The sequence below is a fragment of the Camelus bactrianus genome, chromosome 21, assembly GCF_048773025.1.
Source record: "Camelus bactrianus isolate YW-2024 breed Bactrian camel chromosome 21, ASM4877302v1, whole genome shotgun sequence".
Classification (NCBI taxonomy): Eukaryota; Metazoa; Chordata; class Mammalia; order Artiodactyla; family Camelidae; genus Camelus; species Camelus bactrianus.
This window is the reverse complement of record NC_133559.1, coordinates 11,145,176-11,163,182: the sequence shown is the minus strand read 5'-3', so window position 1 is coordinate 11,163,182 and position 18,007 is coordinate 11,145,176. Positions and strand designations below refer to the sequence as shown.

The window sequence follows — 18,007 nt, the reverse complement described above, 5'->3', positions numbered from 1 at the left end:
TATACCCTCCCCACTATGCAGTCTTAATAGAAAAAAGACCAGTCTCCTGTGCTCCTTCCTGGTTACCCAAGCCCCTCCAATGAAGAAATTCTAGAGCTAAGAGGAACTTAACAAGTTGAGGGCTTTGATTTAAGTTTATTTGCGGTTATTGTACGAGTGGTTATAGCAGCAGCAGCAGCAGCAGCAGCAGCAATGGAGATAAGAGCAGTAGTACATGATTTCGCTGTACAACCAGCAGCTTTCAAAGTGTGGTCTGGGGACCTTTGGGGTCCTGAGGCCATTTCAGGGGGCCACAAGGTCAAACAGTGTTCATTTATTATACTAAATCATTGTCTTTTTCATGCTCATTCTCTTGAATATATGGTAGAATTTCCCAAAGGCTACAGGGCATGTGGTAGCGCAATAGATTTACTACTGAAAATACGTACGAATCCAGCTGTCATCTATTAAAAAGCTAGACATTAAAAGAGATTTGCAAAATGTAAATTGCCACTAAAATCTGTGTTTTGAAGCACATAGTTATTTGCCATAAACACATTATTTATATTATTTTTACTACTATATAATGGCTTTACTCTTGTATATAAATGAATTAGGGCATACTTTTTAATTTTCTCAGTTTTAATTTCTAGTATGTTAACTATAGATAGATGTAACCCACATAAGCAAAATCTCCTAGGAGTCCTTGAGAATTTATAAGGGTGTAAATGGGTCCCGAGGACAAAGGTTTGAGAAGTGCTGCCCCCACCCCGTCTCACTGTCTCCTGTAATCCTGGACTCTCTCTGGGGTGGTCACCGTTACCCCCTTCTCCCGAGTGTGCATCCTGTGGAACTTGGCTGGGCACAGGTTGAGGGTAAGAACACGGATCTTGAAGTTAGTGGGCTAGGTTTCCAGCTCCACTTTTGTCCTGTGGCCTCAAGGCTGGGGATGGAGACCCTCTGCCCCTCAGGGAGTTCCTTCACTCACCTTTGTCAGATCCACGGAATACTTGGCGCCCAGCTCCTCCAAGGTTAATCTGTGATCATCCTGAAGGGATAAGAGAGTCAGTGAGGAACAGGTAGTGACACATCATTTCCAGGGAAAACATTCGGGGAAAGAAGGGTGGCTCTGGCCTGTGTGATTAATTCTCAAGGTGAGACGTTAGAAGGCTGAGGGTTGATAAGTGTTTTTGGAGGGCAATTTGTTGGTACCCATTTGGGGGTTCTCACCATGACCACTTCTTTCTTCAGCTCCTCTATATCTTTCTTCTTTTTTTTCCTATTCAGCTTTCTTCCACTTGGTTTAGGATCCCTTTTAGTTCTTGGGCTTGGATTCAGCTGGTGAGGAGTCACGGTCCTCTTCTTCCCTCCAAGCCCCATGGTTATCTCCGGATACGGCTGCCCCAGATCAGCTGGTGGGAAGAAAGCAAAAAGAGTGAGGGGACCAGGAGGAAGGAAGGGGCGAGGGGCAGATGGAAGGATGGCTGACGGAGGGGAGGACCGAGGCAGAGAAGGAGGCTGAGGGGAGGGAAGCGGAGAAACCCTAGAGGTGGGAGGAGGGAGTCTCATGGAGGAGGGTTGAGAGGAGCTTGGGGCCTGAATTTCAGGAAGGAGGAAGGGTAAGGAGAGGGAGTGGAAGAGTGAAGGATACTATGTGCCTAAGTGATGCAGATGTCACAGGGCCCCGAGCAGGTGGGCTGCACAGGGGGAGTGAGGAGCCCCGCTTGGGCTTCAGGATTTGCTGGGAGCCCCCCAGCCCCAGGCCCCATGGGCACCAAGGCAACGCCCAGGCCTGTCGTCACAAAGGCCTCATGAAAGTTCTAACCAAGAATCCAGAAGCCTCCATCTCTGGGTTTGAGGACGACTGGAGCAGGTTTTGCCACAGAGAGAATTGCAGTCTGAGGCAAGACCCGGACAGAGCCCCAGCCTGGTCCACCGACTTGACTTCCAAGACTCAGAGGTACCCTGGATGGCTGACTCAAAAAAGCAAAGTGGGCCCTCTGTGTGCCAGTGGCTTCTGCTAAGGTGCACTTCCCACCAACACGGACTTGGCGCTTTTGGTCGTTGGAGGTCAAATGGCAGAACAGGTCAGATCGTGGACTTTTGCATCACAACTTTGATTACACTGGACGACCATCATCGTTTTCATTTTTATCATTATAATTGGTGAAATTTAGTATCTTACAGTTTTAATTTGCATTTCTTTATTGTCTAGGTTAGTTAGCATTTTTTCCCTTATATTTATTGGCTTTCTGGGCTTCATTTTCCTTTTTGTGAATTGTTGTTCTTATCATTTACCCAGTTTTCCATTGTTTTCTTTTCCTTATTGATGTGGTCCAAGGGGCTCCAACTCCCTATTATATACATCACAAATATTTTCTCCCAGTCTTTGTGTTTAATGTAAATCATAAAATCCCTAAGAGCAAGGTTAAAGTTAAAATTGCCAAGTTCATCTATGCATCATCTATGTGACAACAGCATTCAGCCCTGCCTTGCACACAGGAAGTCCCTCAAGGCAATTTTATTGACATGCAATCCATTGAAATTATTTTTGGAAACCCCATTCTGTTTCACAGACCTTAGCTCAAAAGTCTACCTCTTCAGAAGGGCCTTCTGTAACTGCCAAACCCAAAATAGCCTCTCACACGCAGACCTCTATCCATCACTGTGGTCTTCACTGCCCTTTTTCCCTCTGAATTATCCTGCCCATTCATCTGTTGACTCGTTAAGTTGTCTGTTTCTCCATGACGGTGAGACCTTTCCTGGCCTATTCACGGCTGTATACCCAGCCCCAGGAATAGCACAAAGAGGTTGGTCCACAAATAGTTCTTCAAAATAAGTTGAACTATGAATCTTCAGGTTTTAGCTTAATGTTATAAGGTTCTGATACCCATCACTTTGGTCTGCTATGTTCCAAAATCTGACAGAGTAAATATGCTAGCATCGCAGCTGCTTACTCATTTGCTTCATAATTACTTATAAAAAAATTCTGATATTCCTGCCTGATCACTCCTGCAGGTGAATGTCACAACCAAAATGTCATGTTTTACAAAAATACAGTAAGGATTTTCATTGATACTGGATTGGCTCTTCAGAGTAATATATTTTTATCTTTACTGCATTCTGTCTTCCCAAACGGCAATCAAGTTTAGCTCTCCATATATTCATATTTTTCTTTATTACTCTCATGTGCTTCTAAATTTCCTTTAATAAGTACCATATGCCTCACATGCTAACTCTTGAATGTAATTCGTTTGGGTTCTGTTGTATATAGACGCTCTTTGTCTTTTCCATCTCACTAATATTTAGGGATACATTTAATTTTTTGAAAAATTGGTATCCTGTGCCTTGTAACTTTGAACTCATTGCTGCTAGGATTTTTGTTGTTGCTGCTGCTGTTGCTTTGTTTTGGTTGACTTCTTTGGATTTTTCAGCTATTTAATCACATCATTCACCCCCAAAAAATGTTTTTATTTCTTCCAGCTTGTCTCTTTATTCAGACCATTTATTTATTTAATAATTCCTTTGTTTATTTTTTGGAAGGGGAGGTAATTAGGCTTATTTATTTCTTTCTTTTTAATGGAGGCACTGGGGATTGAACCTGGGACTTCGTGCATGCCAAGCACACACGCTACCACTGAGCTATACCCTCCCCCGCTACTCAGACGATTTAAATGCAAACCCCTTCTGCAGGATTTCAAATGTTGTTGCTATTGCTTTTGTTATAGTTGCTGTTATTATCATTTTCTAGACTCGTCCATCCCTTCCTCTCTTCTCTGAACATGATTACACTTTCCTGTAAGCTTTTCCCTCCAACATTTTAATCAAGAATAGATGTTAAATTTTCCTGATAACTTTCTTAACATCTTCCGAAATTATTTAGTCATTTTTCTCCTAAATGTTAGTGATTAGTTTTCCATATAATATACTGTCCTTGCATCCCACTATTTGGTGATAGTCAAGTTGCTGTACACACATATATATTTGTCATTGTTTTATTAAGTTCTATCACAACTGTATCTGTCTCATAAAATAGGCTGGGCAACACGAAATTCTTTTCTACGTTCTAGTCCAGTTGAAATAATATAACAATGTTCTTCAAGGTATTTGGAAAACATTCTCCACTGAACTCACTGGAGCTGAGGATGTCTTTGAAAGACTCGTTTTAAATGTCTTCCTTGAACATTGATCTAATCATGCTTTCCTATTTTGTGCTGCATTCTTAGCATTAGGAATATTCAGCTTGTTATGTGTCTCTAATGAATCATTACATTTCCTATTCTGTGGATAAAAAGGAAATGGCATGGAAAGTACATCTGCCTGGGGTCAGAGGCTGGCTTAGCTCCTAACACTATAGTCCACAGTGAGCTTCTCTCACCTTTTCACTAAGATCTTCTGGCAGGTGGTTGAATATTAACCCCTCATCGCATCTATAAGATCATCATGGCCTTACCTTTTTTCTGCTTCTAATCACTTGGGTCCGCCCAGACCCTACTGCTCAGATGTTCATTGTCCACAAATTCCTGGCTCCCTTAGCAGCCTCCCCAGGTCGCTAAACCATTGCCCTAATCAGGCTCCCCCCACCCCGCCTCCTCACTGTGCCTGCAGAGTATGGCAAAGGTGATGGAGAGGGCTGGCCCCGAAGCCAGACTGATCTCCCCTTGAATCCTGATTCTGATGGTAAATCTTTGAAACCAAACACACAATTTAGCCTTTCCAAGCCCTGGTCTTCTCATCTGTAAATGAAAGATAACAATAGTTCCCATTTTACTGGATTAAGAGGATTATTTCAGGCGTCCAAATAATGTTTATTAATCGCCTAATACGTGGCAGGTTTTGTTTCAGGTGTTAAATAAAGGTGGTGAAGAAAAAAATTCCCGTGTATGTGGAACTTATTCTGGAGAAGAAGTCGGGCAAACAAAAAAGAATATAAACAAACAACTCTTTTTCTCTATATATATAATATATATCTCTGAATCCTATGTATATATTTTATATATTACTTATATCTACCTATCCATCCATATTTGAGGTAGTTAGTGTTTATGAATAAAAACACAGAGAATGGGCAAAGAGCTGCCAGAAGTGCTGTTTTATTTGGTGTGGTCTGTGTGAGCCTTTGGGAGGAGGAAATGCTTAAGGAGACATCTGTATGAAGTGAGGAAGCCAGGCATGTGAATAACTAGGGAGAAGTGTTCCTGGCAGAGGGACCACCGAGAATCAAGGCCTTGGGGCAGGATTAAGAGACTATACAAAGCTTTGATGCAGGTCATGGCACCAAGTGAGCAGCAGTTAACTCTCCTACAGCCCCTATTCTAGTCACCACTCCCATCACTGCTAGACTTGTAATAAAGGGGCCAAGAACTGACTTAAAATTTTTTTTAAATTTATTTTTACTGTTTGGAAGGGGAGGTAATTAGGTTTTTCATTTATGTACTTATTTATTTTAATGAATACTGGGATTGAACCCAGGACCTAGTGCATGCACTTTACCAGTGAGCTATGCCCTCCCCCACCAAGAACTGACTTCTGACTGGCATTCCAAGATCCTGGCACAGGGCTGTAAGTGTCGATGTCTGTTTCTCTGCCGTTATTAGGGGCCCCTAAAGGAATGCCCACCACCCACCCACCCACACCCTCCGTCCCCAGCACAGAAGCGTCCCTCCCTGCAGCCCATCACACCCTGTCCATGAAGGCTGTCTCTGTCTGCTACTTAGGTGAATTTCAAGGATTGCATCTTCTCCCTCCACCTTCCCCACTACTCCAAAGACAGCACCCGCAACGGTACAGACTGTTGATTGGTGTTGACTATCGGGGCCCCTCAGCCCACCAATCCTCTCCCACCTGCTCATCTTGAGAATGGCCAGATTTTGGTCTGGCACAGAAAAAGCAGGAGTGGCCCTAAGGGTTCAGACCCATAGATTCATGGGCTCGTCCATGTCCTAGACAAACCTCTACGGTTCTTGGTTCCTTTATGGTTCTACTATATTTTCTTCTAGGTTATTTTGCAACCTAAGTTCTTCCCCTCCAGCTCACTCTGCTGACATCATCTGCTCCCAGATGTTTCCCTTCTGTCCTTATCTCTTGCCCTCTCTTTCTTTTTTTTATTCTATTTTATTTTATTTTAACATTTTTTTATTGATTCATAATCATTTTACAATGTTGTGTCAAATTCCAGTATTCAGCACAATTTTTCAGTCATTCATGGACATATACACACTCATTGTCACATTTTTTCCCGTGTGAGTTATCATAACATTTTGTGTATATTTCCCTGTGCTGTACAGTATAATCTTGTTTATCTACTCTACAATTTTGAAATCCCAGTCTATCCCTTCCCACCCTCCACCCCCCTTTGCCCTCTCTTTCTTGCTTCCTCTACCGCACACATTTCAATACCATGATTTGGGAGGGAGGCAAGTATTAAGTATAGAAATCTGAATCATGGAAGGGATTTCTTCTTTCATAAAGAAATGCAACTTTATTATTTTCAAGTACATACGTAGTACCTCAAACTAATGTCTTGCAAAAGGTCACTGAATAAAAAGTCTTGCAGGTGTTTCTCTAACAAATACATAAGAACTGATGGTAATTAGCCCATGCATTCACTATTTCTAAATGGATATTCCTGAAGTGCCTGAAAAGCATCATTTTAGGAGACTAAATATGCCACCCCTAGCAATATTGCTGATGCTCTTAATTTACTAAACAAATGCCATTGTTATTGATTATGCAAAGATAAACTTTTGTCCGCGGTCAACGAATCCCAAATTAACCAGGCCCAAATTAACATGGTTTCCCAGTTAGTTTTCCAAGCCCAAGGCAATGACTCATTATTTCAAGATACTTCTGATAAAGTAAAATTCCAGTGTAATGAAGTAATAGCCTTTGGGAAGTTGTTTATGGGCCTGATGTTTGTCTTTTGTGCTTCCTTCCTTTCTGCCTTAGGTCTCCCATGTTCCTTGGGTGTCTCTCTCACTTGCTTGGTTCATCCAGGTGTCTCTCTACGGGACATTCCCAATGCCTTCTAAGCCAGGCTTAGAGAATGGACGGAGCTGCCTACAGAGCCAAGCGCAGGTGGGGAGGGGGCTACGGAGGGAAAGGTAGCTTCTTCTAAGCTTCTTAGAAGCTAAAGAAGCTTCTTCAGCTTCTTCTGAAACCAACTCCCTGTCTTGGGGAAAATCGGCACAATGATCATAAGTGTGAAAGGCGTTTTCCTGGGACGAACAGCCCAGCCATCTGACAGGTCTAAGGCAGGTCTCCTAACGTGTTGCCTCTTGTTGTCTAGAGGTTCTAAACACGTCCATGACCTAAGCTGATTCTGCATGACCCTGGAAGACAGGCAGTTTCTGGGAACATCTCCACCCCAATTCCAGCTGATGGCCAGGGACTTCCTTTTCCAGGGCTGGCTTGGCAGTGCCTGGGAGTGACGCAGGTTCGTCTGGATGGGCATGAAGCCGGGGGAGGGGCAGGGAGTGAGCTGGCAGCTCTTCCTCTTGGAACAACATGGAACTTGAGGACTCAGTATTCTAAAGGGCGGGGTGTTACCAAGAGCGTGTGATGTAGAGAGCTAGGGCATCTGTGACACCTGGGCCTCAGGGACCAACAGACAACAAACTAAGGGTCAGTGGGGGATGCTGTGGTTACATGGCTGTGGAATCTCAGTGAAGCTCCCTGGGTTGCCTCCTGGTCCTGCCTCTGCTGCTACTCTGATGGCATTTGAATTTGGTCTGCTGGCAGGGTGCTCTAAAAGGGCAGGACACAGAGCTGGAGCCCAGACATCTATGTCAGATGTCCTGTCATTGACAGTCTCTCTCCTTTTCTGTCTCCCTCCTCCGCCGTACCCCACCCTCCCACCTGTCCACCCCGCTCTCCTCTAGCGGCTCCTAACCAGACTTGATTGGGAGACAGGCCGGCTTCTCCAGCAAGCTTCCCTTTCTGGCCTCAGGCCCCAGCACTCACCGGGAGGAACCATTTCCAGGTCTGAGGGGGAAGCAGAGGACAGAGTTGGGCAGGAAGCAAACGAGGGGCGAAAGGGGGAAGTAGGGTGAGGCTGGAGAGGGAACAGGACATCGGTAATCTGAGACAGTCTCCTTCCTGGTTTAGACGGATTCCTGTCTTTGATCTGTTCTAGTGGGAAATGGGGGTGAAGGGACAGGGCCTGGGGAGGGCTGGGGTGACCCTCAATTCCTCAGATAAGATAGATGGAATGGAGTGGAGCGGGGAGGGGACCCTGACATGAAGCATGTAAGCTGATGGCTCACAGTTAGGCTTACGGGGCAATCACCCCAGGCTGAGTTACCCACTCCCCCCAACGCAGCCTGCCGAGCTGCCTCATTCTCTCTCCCTAAGTCTCCCCTCCAGATACCACCCCTGTGTTTCCCACCCCTCCCCAGTGCCATCCCTGCAACACATCCAGGGCGCCCCATCTTTCCCGTGCCTGGTTCTTCTGCCAGTGGGTTCAGTAGTATGTCTCCTTCTCCACCCAGCCTGTTAAAGAGATGAGGGGTGGGAGTTGCAGTGTGAGCTTAAAAGGAACAAGAGGTAAATCTCCCAGGGCCTCGGTGGAAGGGGCTGAGGAAAGCAGCCGTGGAAGGTGACAGGCGCAGGGAGAGGAACTTCAGTGGGCAGTAATCAAGACCACAGAGGAGCAGAAAGGAGAGACTGGCATTTAGCCCAGGGAAGGGTGGGGCACAGAGTGGGCTGGGGGTGAAGATACAGACACCCGCAGGGGCTGTTCAGGTAACACATGAATTCCTAAAGGGGCAGCCGTCCACAGTTGCTGGGCAGAAATAGGATCCGGGGTTCACAGTCCCTGTGATTTTTCAGGAGAAGTCAGAAATTTGGATTTGATGTGAAAGCCCTTAAGTTTTAGATGTTAGGCCAATTGAAAAAAAAAAAAAAAGCAAAAACCAAAAACAAAAAAAAAACCACCCGCACAACACAGGGAAGCCAAACCAAACACTGTCCATGAACCATATTTGGCTTGCAGGCTATCCGCTGTTGACCTCCAGTAAGTGATCAAAATGCTTGTTGGGAAAAACAAAAATACTTGATTGGTGACTGGGAGTCGGTGGCCTGGGTTCTAGTGCCAGTCCTGCTGCTCCTGGAGTTAGGACCCTGAACAGATAAAGCCACCTCTGCCCCTCTCTTTATCTGTAAAATGTGGAAGTGGGACTAGGGGGCCTCAAGGGCCCTTCTCATTCTGATGTTCTGTGATTCCAGGTGGAAGGCGGACGGCCTCAGGGACCAACTGTGTGTGAGGTGACCCCAGGATCTGAGAGGAAGAGGCGGGGAGGAAGTTCAGCAGAGTCAGGGCTCCTAGGACAGGGACCCGGGACCTGAGGGCGCTGAGGAAAAGAGGGCAGGATCCGCAGCAGGAAAGGCGTTTGGGCCTGGAGCGCCGGAGGGGCAGCCCGCGGCGCGCGGGGCTGCGCTGTGCTGGGGGTCGGGGCGAGGCGCGGAGGTGCCTACCGCCGGGGTATCGCCGCAGGATCAGCTTGCGGACCTCATCGTAGATGAAGATGAGGAGACTGTAGGGGAAGGCACAGAACCACCAAGTGACCCTGGAAGAAGCAGGAGAGTGTCAGGAGCATCAGAGGTTGCCTGGAAGGGACCAGAACGGGGATCCGCGAAGGGGAGCGACTAAAGAGACACTCACTTGAGCGGGTACATGCGGAGGGCCACGCCCATGCCTGGGCAGTAAGACAGAAAGGCGGCCAGCGCTGTCTCCTCCAGGAGCCCAAAAATCAGAATCTTGTTCCTGGAAAGGCAAAGAAAGGAGGGTCGGAGCGTTTGAAGGGAGGGCAAGGAGGGGCAGAGGTCCAGGGTTCCCTGGTGGTGGAAGGGAACGAGTCGGGGCGAAACCCCGGAAGGGCTAGTATAAATGATGTCTTCCGGTGCCTTCTCCAAACACCCTCTTCTTATGCCAGATGTAACCGAAGAAAGGTTGTCTAATTTTTCTGCTTCCTGATTTTACCTCTGATTGTGGCCTATAACACATACATGCGTCCACTAAATAAATATTTCCTCTGTGTTGGGTGATACCGTCTGTGCAGAAGATGCTGTGGTCAACGCAAGCTTCCTTCTGGAGACCTGGGGCCTGCCCTCACGCAGCTTAGCATCTAGTTATTGCCCCAGGCTCGTGGTCTGTGAAACTGTTGTCTCCCCAACAAGACGCTCTGGAGGCTCCTTCATCTGGGCCCATGTATGTCTTATCCCTGATCGGTGTCTCCTACACCCCTGCTAGGTGTTGGTCAGAGATATTCAGTAAAGAAGGGGATGTTTGTAGTGCACCCAGAAAGGGAAATCTCACTGGATAAGAAATGCTGAAGATATCCCTATGTTGTTGCTATATCAGAACTGAAGAGCAGGACAGAATAAGGCTCTGAGGACAGTGTCTGGAGTCAGACAGGTGGGGTCTAGTTCTAGCTCAGCCACTTATCAGTTTTTGGTTGTAAATAATATTTCTTTTTTTTAAAATTTGTATTTAATTTTTAATTTTTAAAAATTTACTTGATTTCTTATTTTTGGGGAGGGAGGTAATTTGGTTAATTAATTAATTAATTAATTTTTATATTTATTTATTTTAATGAAGGTACTGGGGATTGAACCCAGGACCTGGTGCATGCTAAGCACATACTCTGCCACTGAGCTATACCTACCTACCTTGTAGGCTATGTTTCATAACTTCTCTGAGCTTCATGCTCCTTCTCTGGGGAAGACAGTACCTTTATATCCTAGGGTTGCGGGAAGATTATGAGCGAGAAAGTGCAGAAAGCTCTCAAACTTGGGAAGAGCTCAGTTGTACTTTATAACCTTATGCACGGCACCTCTTCATGACTTAAGTCAGTGGTTCCCAAACTTTTCACTCACTAAGGACCCCCTCTCTTTTTTCTTCTATAAAGGCCACATTGTAAGTGATTTTTGTCTCTCTAGAGGTATTTGTTAATAAGTAGTGAATATATTTCCCCATTTAAAATTAATTAGAAATATCGTGGCTTCTAAACAGAACCGTGCATTAGCTTGGGATAATTATACTTCACACTTAGGCTTCTGCCTGGGAACCTTCTTAGAGGAAGTGCTTGATTTCCACAAAGCTTTTTGAATAATGCAAATAGCATCCCTGAGAACCCCTGTGGGTCCAGAGACCCCAGGGAGGGCGTAAAGCTGCCTGGGGACAGGTTGCTTGTTGGTATTAGTGCTCCTTTTCTGTCCCCTGTTTGGTTTCTTTTCCATTTGCCTGTCAGATGTAGCCCCCACCCTGCTGTATCACCCACGTCCTGCATGGTAAGCCAGCCCCACTCTGCACCGACGTCTTGGACCCTCCGCTCCGAGTTCTCTTCTCACTGCCTTTTCCCCAGTAGTGTTTTCAGCTTGTCAGAATCTCCTTCCTTCGTGTTACCTCTACTTATCTAACAGAGGTTTCCCTTTCCTCTTCCTAGGATCTTAAATGTGATTAACTTCACCAGAGTTTAGGCATCTTTTTCTCCCCTGGAACTAAGAAATTGTGGCAAAACTCACGTGGGGAATTGTGCCTGTTGTTTCCTGCAGAAGCACATCAAGAGAACAAGAGTGATACCCTCAGCACTCACCGCCATCCAGGCTGGAGTCACAGAGCGATCCCCGAGCACCTCGCAGGTGCCAGGCTGTGTGACAGGCCAGCCACTCTGTGTAGGAGCCGCGAGCTTGGGCAAGACAGAGCTGGGTGAGCCATTCCCAGCTGGCTGACCCCCAGCATGCCATTTAACCTTTTGGGGGTCTCATCCATAAAATGAAAATAACACCAACCTCACAGAGCTATTATGAGGTTAGATGATGTCTGGGAACTGCTCAGCACAGTGACTGGCACCTGTAACTCACGCTATAAGAAGGCTCTGAACTTGACCTGAGCAGCTCACAGCTCCCACAAGGATAACACCATGGGGCAAGTGCTGTAACCTGGAGCTGCTTGCCAAGTGGAGGGAGCACAGGAGACCCTGTATTTAGGGCTGGGCCAAGGGCGGAGGTGGGTACAGGAGCAAAATTAAAACTCATCAGAAATGGTCACAGCCCTCCTTCCTCCTCTCTCATCTACTTCCAACAAGGCTATGACCACACAGCTGGGCCACTACAATCCGAGTCCCCAGCAGATGCAGCCCCAGGGGCCTAGGGGGGCCTGTATGGGAGGGCGAGCGTGCCGGGCGGGCGGGAGCTCACTTCATGCCCTGCTGGAAGACGGAGTTGCGGCGAGTCTTGCAGATGATGAGGTCAGCCCACTGCACGACCACGATGCTGGCGAAGAAGGCCGTGTGGCACGTGAACTCCACCACCTTCCGCTGCTCATAGGTCTAGGGGAGGGTGGGCAGAGAGAGGCGAGAGTGTGAGAGGAAGGGGGAGGACCGGGGTGCAGTGTGGTCCAGGCAGATGCTAAACCCTGGGCACCCAATCCACCCTCAGCCCCCAATCCCATTGGCCCTGACTGACCACTCCTGCCAGTTGTTCCGCCTCACCCTCTCCCACCCGAACCTCCACGCTTATGCGGCCCTACTCACCCACTCCTGTCCGTAGCTGTCCTCCAGGTCGTTCATGGACCGGTCGTCCCAGTCGAGGCGGATTCCCAGCAGCCGTGAAGGCAGGAAACCGTTCTCTGCCAGGATCACGAAGTAGGTGAAGAAGCCACCCAGCGCCTGGATCATCCCTGTGGGTCGTGGGCAAAGGGCAGAGGACAGGGCCCGGGTCAGGACAGCAGCAGGGTGGGGCCAGCCTCTACGGGCCAGAGAGGGACGTCCCTGACCCTCAGGGAGTTGGCCCCCGTTCTGGAATTTCGCAGGGGACTCATCCCTCCGAAAGCCAGGAGAAGACTCCTCTCGGGGTTCCCTCCTGAGCCCTGGGCGCGGCCGCACCGATCTGGCCGTAGGCCATGCTGATAAGCCTCTCGTTCACCAGCTTGTCTGTCTGTGGGTTTCTCGGCTGCCGCTTCATGATGTCGCTCTCAGCTGCCTCGTAGGCCAGGGAGATGGCAGGGACCTGTGCCGGGGGTGGAGGGGGAGAGGAGGGCGTTTTCAGGGAGATGACGGGGCAGAGGACAATCAGTGGTGAAGGATCTTTGACATGATCCAAACATTGATTAAGACTCAAGACCCAGGGAGGGTATAGCTCAGTGGTAGAGTGCATGCTTAGCATGCACGAGGTCCTGGGTTCTCAATCCCCAGTCCCGCCATAAAATAAATAAATAAACCTAATTACCTCTTCAGCCCCAAACAAAACAATAAATACATAAACAAACACAAAAAAGACTCAAGACCCTATGGTCTTCCAGGCCTAGAGCTCGTCTTCTCTTCAACCATCACAGTGCACCTCTCCTTCCATCTGCTGCTCCTCCCTCCCCGCCATGCCCCCACCATTGCCCTGCCTGTCCCCTCCTCCCGTCCCTGGCCTCACCATGTCAGTGCCCAGGTCAATGCAGAGGATGGTCACAGTGCCCAGAGGCAGAGGGATGTTGGCGATGATGAAGAGCAGGAAGGGGGTGATCTCGGGGATGTTGCTGGTCAGGGTGTAGGCGATGGATTTTTTCAGGTTGTCAAAGATCAGGCGGCCTGTGGGGAGGTTCTGAGGGCATCAGGGAGATTAGAGGGACCCTCCCCACCCCAGCCCCTGAAACGTGGCCGCCCGTCTTCCCGACAGAGGGAGATTTTGTGTTTGAGGAGGGAAGCTAAAGCAGGTGGTGGATGCCTGAAATCCTGAGTTGACTCTGCAAATGGGGTGAAAGGCATAGGCAGCAGGTGTCCAGCTTCAGACATCCCAGATGCCACCCCAGCCTGGGCAGCCTCCTCACCCTCCTCCACGCCCGTGACAATGGAGGCAAAGTTGTCATCCAGCAGGATCATGTCAGCTGCCTGCTTGGACACGTCAGAGCCAGCGATGCCCATGGCAATGCCGATGTCCGCCTTCTTCAGCGCAGGGGAGTCGTTCACCCCGTCACCCGTCACCGCCACGATGGCTCCCTGGGGAGGAGGTACCACCAGAGCTGGGAGTGCAGCCCCTGCAGATGCCTGGCCCTGCCACCACCCCCGCCCCAGCACTCACCTGCCTCTGACAGCCCTCCACGATGATGAGCTTCTGCTGGGGAGATGTCCGGGCAAAGACGATCTCTGTGTGGTTCTTGAGGATCTCATCCAGCTGCTCGGACGTCATGTCCTTCAGGTCGGAGCCGTGCACCACGCACGCCTTGGCTTCTCTGGAGGGCGGGGGCAGAGCTGGCTGATTCCCTGGCGCCTGAGCGCGCCCCACTGCCTCTCCTCACCACCAGCAGGGCTCTGGTCTGCCCACTAAGTCGGGCTCCTCCACAGCTTCAACCCTCCTCTCCCTCGACGCTCAGTGACCTGTCTTCCCCATTTCCCTCCTTGAGGGAGTGATGCTCAGTCCTCCCCAAGCAGCAGCACGGTCGTCAGTCCAGTTTGCTAGGCCAAGTGCTACTTCCTTTATACTTATCTCGCTCCTATAGCAACCGGCCAGCATAGATACTGTCCTAATTTTGTAGTTGAGAAAATGGAGGTTCAGGAAGGAAAAGTGGCATCTCTGAGGTTACATAGCTTATCAGTGGCACAGCCTGGCCATACCCGCAGGACTTGGGAACCACAGGTTAGGCCTGTCGATGTCCTGGAGGTGGGACCAGAGACCCACAGGGGATGCTCCAGCGTCCCGTGGGAGAGGCTGGGTTGACGGGGGTAGGGGGCCCACAGAGCCTCACCTGGGGTTGACCTGGCTGACAGGAATGTTGAGCCGGGCTGCGATGTCCTCCACTGTCTCGTTGCCCTCTGATATGATGCCCACACCTTTGGCAATGGCCTTGGCCGTGATAGGGTGGTCCCCGGTCACCATGATCACCTGGCGGGAAGGAGAAGAGAGAAAAGGAAAGCAACATGAGGGGTTTTGGGTTTTTTTGTTTTCTCCTCTTGTTCCTTGTTTCCCAAAGTGGGGAATATCTAGACCACTAGATGGTGGGATGGCCGATCCCACTCAAAGTAATGGAATTGTGTGTGTGTGTGTGTGTGTTTGGGAGGATGAGTGAGGAGGAGAGACAATGACATGTGTTCAGGAGATCAGAGATAGTTTGCTTAAATTGAAGAAAGACTCTTTGACAGAATAGCAAGTTAATGAGGGTCCCTTGGAAGAGAAGCTTCTAGGATTGTTTAGGAGTTTGGATTTCATGGGATATGAGCTTGTCAGAGCTGGAAAGACCCTTAACAGCTCCTTCATTTCACTGACGAGGAAACAAAGGCTTAGGAAACAAAGGACCTGATTTGCTCCAGGTCCCAGGGAGCCGGAATGGATGTGGTTTTCTTCCTGCCCAGCGTGAGCGCTGCCGGCATTCTAACTGGGCAGGGGAGGGATGGGAGGCAGACGTCTTCTCCCTCCCTCCCCCTGCCTTCCACCACCTGTTCCTCTGCCCCTGCCATCCCTTCACCACGTGGGAGGAAGGTGATTCCTGCCTGAACCATGATGATGTTCATTGCCCTTTTTGCAGGATGGATGGGGTTGGATGGGAAGAGTGGTTGGCATCTGAGAGGCTGGTTAAGCATCTATTATTATAAGAATAAGGAGATCAGATCTGGCTTAGGGTAGCATTTGTGTGTGGGGGGGTGTGGGCTGGATCCCACAAACACTGAGAAGGAAGACCTTCAGGCCCCACTGTGTCTGTTCCACCCCAAAGGCCACACGGCCTCCCAACTGAAAGACAAAAGCATCTTTGCAGTCCGCATCCCACTTGACCCCCTGAGGGGGTCACTGTTCATTGCCCCCTCCCTGAAGCCCTGTCCTCCCCTAGTGTCTATGGATTCCAACCTTCCTGGGTCCCTCCATCCCTCTTGTGCTCTTTCCCACCCTCCTCAGGGTGGCAGCCAACTAGAGTGAGAAAATGGCTTTGGAGTCACCTGCGGACCTAAGTTGAAACACGGACCATCCCCAGGTGCCTTCCCTGAGTCTCAGCCCAGTGGAAACCGCGAGTCGTGCCTTCAGGGTCGTCAGGAGAAGTAAACAGGGTGAGGTGGACACCCGCTAAATGTTACTTAGTTACTTAGCTCTCACTTTCCACCCTCCCCCAGCTTCACTGCTTCCTCTTTCTCCACTTGCCCCTAATGTGGGTGTGGCCGGAGTGTCATTCTCCTCCCCTTACTTCACCCCTGCTCTTTTCCTGAGCAATGGAATCAAACATACTAGCGTGTCTTCAGTTGCATGTGCAAGGGAGACTGAACTCTCCCATCCTGGCCCTCTTTCTTGAGCTCTCAACCATATTCAAGCTTTTCCTGAATGTCTCTCCCTGGGTGTCTTAGAGACGCTTCCAACTTCAGGTCAAATCAAACTCTTTATCTCTGCTCCCTCCACCACACCGAGCCTGCTCCTCTGCTCCCTACCTCGGAAACCATCCCTCTGTTCTTTCAGTCCTTTGTCTCCTGTATCTTCCTCGCCTCCCACATCCAGTTCGGTCACCAAGTTCTCAAAACATCTCTCAAACGTCAGGACTCCTCTCCACTCCCTTTGTTGCTGCCCTGGTTTGGGTCATCATCTTGCCTGAGCTACTGCGATGGCCCCTTACTCCTTGCCTCTGACTCCATTCTTCTCCAAATCCAGTCCCTCTTCCATCCAGGTAGCCTCCTGAGAGCCAGCTCTGCCCCATGACACCTGTGGCTCTCTGTGGCTCACAGATAAAGCCCAAGTCTGGCATTTAAGCAAAGTCCTTCCAACTGGCCCTGGTCCAGCGTTCCGGTCTCATTGCCTGGTGCTTCTCTGCCACCTCCCACTGCTGCCCCCACGCACCCCGCGCAGTCTAACCACGGAGGGTACGCGCTGTTCCCTGCTCTTGACGTGTTTTCCTCTCCCTCCCTGCTTTACAGAATCCTCTTCACCCTTCGAGACCCAGATCAAATATCACGCCCTCCGTAAAACACTGTCCGGGGCTCTGCGGTGGACTTAACTGCTCCCTGCTGCTCTGAGCTCCCGGGGACGTGCTTTCCCCAGGCCTCGGTCATAGCCGCGAGCAGGGCAACAGGCTGCCTGGTGAAAGCGAGAGCACGGGCCTTCCCGACAAGCGGACCAGGCTTCCTAGAGCCGGTCTCCCTCTTGCTAGCAGTTTTATTTTGGGAAAGCTACTCTGAGTCTCAGCTTGTTTTATTTTTAAATGGGGAAAATGATGCCTACCTTAGAGACAGAGGGTTTGTGGTTTTCAGAAATCACATATATATACGTATATACGTACAAGCCCTCTAGTGTGATGGTTAAGATAGCAGGTGCCTGGCTCTGCCGCTGACAAGCTCTGTGGCCTTGGGGACACTACTTTGCCCCTCAGTTTCCCTCTCTGTAAAAAAGGGAAAATGCTAGTGCTTACTCATGGGGTTGTTGTGAAGATCAAATGAGATCTGTAGGTTTGATGCTTAGAACAGTGCTTGATTCGTATAAAAGCCTCACTAAACAATTGGCTCTTTTTATTATGAGAGCATATGACCCGTGGCAGGTGCTCACTGACCTTGGCTGTTAAAATTGTTCTGTGATTAATTTCAAGGCATTTGCTTCCCCCGAGGGACCATGAGCTCCGGAAGCCAGGCGCTGTGTCTTATTCATCTTTGTATCCCCAGTGCCTGGTGCGGCCCCCGGCCCTCAGGAGACAGGTTGAGTTGAACTGATTTGGTAACAGGTGAGATGTTGGAAAAGGAGGAAGAAGCTATGGCGCCAGAATTGGTAACTAGACAAGCTGAGAGTGGTAAAGAGCTGTATCTTTGGAACAGGAAAGTAACCCAGATGGAAGGGATTTTTGTCTGTTTGTTGAACTCTGGCACCTTGAACAGGGCTTGGTGAACCATAAATATTTGTTGAATGAAGAGCAAATGCAGCACGTAGGAGGGAGTGGTCATTGAGAAGCAGTTGCAGTTGGATAAGAGAACCTGGCGGCGGGGGTGTGCTTGGTGGGATGAGGACTGGAGCTAGTCTATGGGGTTATGGGAGGATGTGAATGGGTGCAGGCAAGAGCCTACTAATCTCATCCCAAATGGCT

At 49.2% G+C, this 18,007-nt stretch overlaps 2 protein-coding genes across 5 annotated transcripts in view; both read right to left on the bottom strand.

Moving 5' to 3' along the window:
• Window positions 1-5,582, bottom strand: part of LOC105069516 (sodium/potassium-transporting ATPase subunit alpha-4) — a 32,286-nt gene extending 26,704 nt beyond the window's left edge. Inside the window, exons 1-2 of the mRNA XM_010955635.3 lie at window positions 1,210-5,582; window positions 968-1,027 (exon numbers count right to left, since the gene is read on the bottom strand). Of these exons, the coding sequence (XP_010953937.3) occupies window positions 968-1,027; window positions 1,210-1,548 (399 nt within the window). The 5' untranslated portion in view covers window positions 1,549-5,582. The remainder of the gene's footprint in view (window positions 1-967; window positions 1,028-1,209) is intronic.
• An 851-nt stretch (window positions 5,583-6,433) lies between these two features.
• LOC105069515 (sodium/potassium-transporting ATPase subunit alpha-2) overlaps window positions 6,434-18,007 on the bottom strand; it is a 25,137-nt gene continuing 13,563 nt past the window's right edge. For all 4 annotated transcript variants that reach the window (XM_010955633.3, XM_010955634.3, XM_045517128.2 and 1 more), the window contains 10 exons: window positions 14,711-14,847; window positions 14,047-14,197; window positions 13,796-13,964; window positions 13,402-13,556; window positions 12,864-12,987; window positions 12,513-12,658; window positions 12,178-12,308; window positions 9,641-9,742; window positions 9,454-9,545; window positions 6,434-8,469 (listed from right to left, as the gene is read on the bottom strand). In XM_010955633.3, coding sequence (XP_010953935.2) covers window positions 8,441-8,469; window positions 9,454-9,545; window positions 9,641-9,742; window positions 12,178-12,308; window positions 12,513-12,658; window positions 12,864-12,987; window positions 13,402-13,556; window positions 13,796-13,964; window positions 14,047-14,197; window positions 14,711-14,847 — 1,236 coding nt within the window. In that variant the 3' untranslated portion in view covers window positions 6,434-8,440. The remainder of the gene's footprint in view (window positions 8,470-9,453; window positions 9,546-9,640; window positions 9,743-12,177; window positions 12,309-12,512; window positions 12,659-12,863; window positions 12,988-13,401; window positions 13,557-13,795; window positions 13,965-14,046; window positions 14,198-14,710; window positions 14,848-18,007) is intronic.